The sequence below is a fragment of the Cyphomyrmex costatus genome, unplaced genomic scaffold (genome assembly GCF_001594065.2).
Source record: "Cyphomyrmex costatus isolate MS0001 unplaced genomic scaffold, Ccosl1.0 scaffold264, whole genome shotgun sequence".
Lineage (NCBI taxonomy): Eukaryota > Metazoa > Arthropoda > Insecta > Hymenoptera > Formicidae > Cyphomyrmex > Cyphomyrmex costatus.
The window spans coordinates 107,039-112,100 of NW_017276736.1; the positions used below are offsets into that span (position 1 = coordinate 107,039).

Below are 5,062 nucleotides of genomic sequence, written 5' to 3' on the forward strand. Positions count from 1 at the left end.
CCGCCTTGGTAAATTCCTCTACTGATAATTCTCCTGTTAGTCTTGAAGTTTGCGGAGCTCGACAATTAACCAAAAACCGACGAATCCAAGCTATAGTTCTCACTATTTTAAGATATTTGGACTGATTTTTCATATACCACCCTGCTTCCTGTATAGTGGATATGCTTGCGTTAACTTCTATTCTTTTACTGCTGCTTGACTTCTTAGTCTCCATATTGATCTCTGCTTCGTTCTCACTGTAGTCTGATGAAGGCCATTGATCTTCAGGTAACTTAAGCCACGCCGGGCCTTCCCACCATCGCGATTCTATTAACTGCTTCGCCTTGCAACCTCTTGAAGGCAAGTCAGCGGGGTTCATAGATCCGGGTACGTGACGCCATTGTTGTGGATTAGATATTAAACGTATCTCCTTGACTCTATTTTCCACAAACGTGTTCCACTGTTTGTTCTTCTGTATCCATGCCAAAACAGTTGTGGAATCCGACCAAAAGAAAACTTCTGCGTCTCCGTAATCTTCTGTATCCTTTATCGAGTTCCAGAGACGGTGGTCCTATGGTAGCAGCAAGTAGTTCCAAACGTAGGATGGTTATCTTTACGGTAGGTGTCACTCGGGATTTTGCTTGTATGAGCTGCACATACACGTTGTCTAGTGTCTGCGTTCGTGCAAAGACAGCAGCTGCATAAGCTTCTTGACTAGCGTCTGTAAATATGTGGAAAGATATCTGGCCTCCCTCTGGACCAAATGCCCATCTTGGTATACAGAACTCTTTTAACCAATGGAGTTGTTGTAACCAATTATTGAAGTCAGTCTTCACCTCTTCTGGAACTTCGTCGTCCCAGCCGATTTTACATGACCAGAGTTTCTGCAACAAAAGTTTAGGTTCTAATGATATAGGGGCAGAAACGCCTATGGGATCGTAAACTCTTTGAGCCGCTGCTAAAATATGTCTCTTCGTGACTTGATGCGTTGTTTGCGACTCCAACGTTGTAGGTGTCAACTTCAGCGTATCTCGTTTTTTGTTCCACAGTAAGCCAAGCACTGAAGTCCACTCGGGGTTTTCCTCTTGTCCCGTATATTCCCATCCTCGTAAATCAAATTTGCCTTCTGCCATGATACGTCTTGCGGTGATCTCGAATTCTATAGCTTCATTTCTTGAATTAACACTGGTCACACAGTTGTCCACATAGAATGATCTCTTCAATTGACAAATGAAATTCTTTTCCTTTTTATCTTCCGTTTTCTGTAATATCTTTTCTAGATAATATTCGATGGTTCCTCCGAGAAGAAAAGGACTGCAAGAGGCTCCGAAAATTACTCGCCGATGTCTATATACCTCTATCTCTTGCGGAAGAATTTTACTCCACCATAAAAAGCGTAGTACATCTCTATCACTTGGCGTAATGCTTATCTGCAGGAAGACTCTTCGTATATCTGACGTTAGTCCCACTCCACGTCGTCTGAAGCGCAACAAAATTCTCGGAATTAATTCAATCAGATTGGGGCCTCTCTCTAAACAGTGATTAAGTGATAGTGTATTTTCTCCTATAGCTGATGCATCAAACACGGGTCTTAATTTTGTGGTGCTATTTTCTTTAGTGACGCCTCTATGAGGTAGGTAATAGGATTCTTTTTCTATTTCTTTATACGGTACCTTTTCTATAATGCCTTCCTCAAGCCAATCATCAAAAATTTTTTGATATGCGTCATACAAGCCTTGTGTTTTAAGTTTCTTGGTAATAGTTGCAAGTCGTCTCATTGTTGACTTCTTGTTATCCGTCAAGGGCAGATGATTTTCTTTCCAAGGAAGCAATACTTCATAACGGCCTTCTTCATTTACTTTGATGGTTTGCCAGAAGTTCTCTTTAACATCTCTTTGACGGGCGTCTTCCGATTTTTTCACAATTGGATCCGTAATACCCAGTGTATCCAATTTCCATAGATCAGCAACATTTTCCACCTCGGTGAACATAGATACAATTGTAAGTGTCGTGTCTTCCTTAAGATCCATTCCTGTATCTACTTTACCCATTAGCGTCCATCCGAGTAATGTTTCGAAAGCTATGACTCCACTCTTAAGCGCTTTTCTTTTTCCTGTTAAAAGTTCTCTGGCGATATCTGCGCCTATCAGTATGCCGATCGGCTCGTTTCTTGTATTAATATCGGTAATCTTGATTCTTTCTTGTTGTAGCTCTTGTAACCATGGTCCTTTACTAACTGAAGGTACTTTTTCACATATTGATTTCTGATGTAAGGCTATAAAGTTACAAGAGTATGATTCATCCAAGCTTTTAACATAAACGCGATATCCTTTGTGTGTCGCCGGACTTGATTTTGCACCTCCAAATAACATGTGTACAATAAGTTGCTCGCCCACGACTTCGAAATCCATCTTCTCGGCATGAGAGTCTGTAATATATGACCTGTGTGATCCGTTGTCAATAATAGCTCTAACTACCTGTTCTTTGCCTTGATATACTAGTTTGACTCGAAGCGTCTGCAGAAATACTTCACTTGTAAAAGAAATGTTAGCGAGCGTTGATTGTTCTTGTGTACTGGCAGATTCTTTTGTTTGCTTGTTTTCAATAGGAACATTCGGAGTTGTACTGCGACACATAATTAGAACATGATTTTTGCCGCACCATTCGCATTTTCCTTTATATCGGCAATATTTAAAACTGTGCCCTATTTTAATGCAATAAAAACAAGCGCCTTTCTCTTTAACGATCTTGGATCTATCTTCATATGCCATCTTCTTAGCCTTGTTACATGAAGTGCTATCGTGTTCCTGTTCACAGAATATGCAATGAAGTGTCTTGTTTTCTTTAGCTGCGATTAATCCTGCAGCCGTAGCGATCTCTTTTGGCTCCGTCTTTATCTTTTTCTTATGCTTGTCCTGATTTGATGCTTCTTTGCTTATACCAAAGCCACTCATTGCCATCGCAATCCTATCTTCGCTCATCATCTCTATATGTAGAAAGGACATCAATTCTTCCAAACGTTGTTTAGATGTAGTAGCGTTGAGTACTCTTGCATCACGTTGCCATACGCGTAAGAGATCCTCTGGCAGTGACGATTCTACTAGCGGATATAATATTGCAGCACACATGTCCGTAGTAACTCCTAGTGATTCTAAAGCTCTAAGTTGTGTTTCGAGTTTGTCATATATACTAGATAAAGAGGTAGAATCTGATTTAGCTGACTGATTCAATACTAACTTGAGCATCTCTCGTATATAGACTTCCACCAGTAAATCTTCTCTTCCGTAACGTGCTTTAAAACTCGAAATAACCTTGTCATAATTCGAAGCTGTTGGAGGGAAACTGTTTACTAATATACTTGCTCGAGAGTCCTTGACCATCGCTTGGATCAAATACTGGAATTTGTCCTCCTTGGTTATGTTTGTATCTTCATGAATGTGCTTGAAAAGGCTCCAGAACTGTAACCAATCTTTAAGCTCTCCGCCAAATTGCGGCAGTTGTATTTTGGGCAATTTATACGTGCGCGTATTATCTCTATAAACTTGTGTTACTTGCTCGCCATCCGATGCATGAACTGCCGGTTGTGTCGATTCCAATATATTATTGACTGCGAGCTTTGCCTGCTGGTATTTCATCCGATATTCATCCGCTACATCCGTTTCTTGTACTAACTCTTGTTCGTCCATCTCGCCGTCGACCATAACCTCGAAGAGTTTTTGGTTCATTTCTTCGAGTTGACTTGCCTTATCTCTTATAATCGCGAGACGTACTTGTAATTCTGCGTAATCTGGTCTCTCTTTTTCCAACTCCTTGTATAATGAACTCAGATTACGTGTAAACGCTGTGCGAATAGCAGCGCGTGCTTTTCTCATCTTCTCCATCTCGTCCTTCTTATTTTACGCAAAAATATGTCACACAATTAAAGCAGTCCTGTCACGCGGTCGCCACTAATGTAACATATATTAGGAAAGCGACGGGATGGAATAACACAAAGGAAATCAGCTTAATAACACACGCCTTTAATATCGGATAATAATACAAAGAAAAGGGTAATGTCGTCGAGAGTCTAACGACAATAGTCATACAAAGTACTAGACGTGTAGCAGACTGATAATAACTGGTCGCCACAGATGGCGCTAACCTTCAAACTATAATTTACCATTTCTAACAAATACTGATCAATAATACTGAATTACTGACTCAGTGTGGCGTTGAGTAGCTCACCGCTCGGTGCGATTGACTCGTGATCTGTAGACTCGAGTTCAATCCCACGTGCGCCCAAACGCGATTTTTCGCGTTTAATGAGCCAAAAAATGGCTCCACCTGGTGATCAAAAGATCTATGATCATCAGCGCCGTTCAGATTCGGCGTTAAATTGTAGGTCCTATACATCAGTATATATCAATAGATATATGTCTCTAATATCCGACTGAGGTAGGATTCTGTGGATCATCACCCACAAATTTGAAAACAATTTGATTCGAGAAACGAATATAGACCTCGGACAAAAGTGGAAGAGGCCTAGCTGTGTAGACGTCCTATGCTCCACATGAGGAGATAAAAGGAGTCATCATTATCAATACTGACTCAGTATAGAGTCCCTATACTAAGAATCTGGCCAAGGTCTAGTTCTTTGGTCTAGTTCGACAAAACATGGCGTCGTCGTACATAACCAAAAACGTGATGTGATCATATATGTAATACTACTATATGGCTAGATGAGAGAGAAGTCCATGTCCCAGAACCACGGTGCGGGAATATACTTCTCTCTCTTTCTCAGCGTACTTTGAACGTTGTGCGCATGCGTCGGATCATCCCCTCCATCAATAATAAATAGAAGGATAAATATACATATATGTGTAAGGAAGAAGGAAAAAGTGATTGATTCCGCTTCAGGGTATAACCTTGTTACAGTTAACAGAGTCAGTTTAGTCGGAATAAATAAATTAATCCTAATTTTATGAAATAAACTTTTTCAAAATTGCCGTTATGTATATAAGAATACAGTGCAATCCCTTACAGAAATTTCATGATAATCAGTGCAAACTAATACCTATTTCATACCTATGCAAACTAATGTTTT

At 40.3% G+C, this 5,062-nt stretch overlaps 1 protein-coding gene across 1 annotated transcript; it reads right to left on the minus strand.

Moving 5' to 3' along the window:
• Window positions 1-416: 416 nt before the first annotated feature.
• LOC108774576 (uncharacterized) lies at window positions 417-3,860 on the minus strand. The gene has a single exon (XM_018540715.1). The coding sequence runs from the start codon at window positions 3,858-3,860 to the stop codon at window positions 417-419; it is 3,444 nt and encodes a 1,147-aa protein (XP_018396217.1).
• Between the last annotated feature and the right edge of the window lie 1,202 nt (window positions 3,861-5,062).

What these genes read in the sequence shown, in the direction of transcription:
- LOC108774576 (XM_018540715.1), bottom strand. Translation starts at nt 3,860, where the DNA reads ATGGAGAAGATGAGAAAAGCACGCGCTGCTATTCGCACAGCGTTTACA.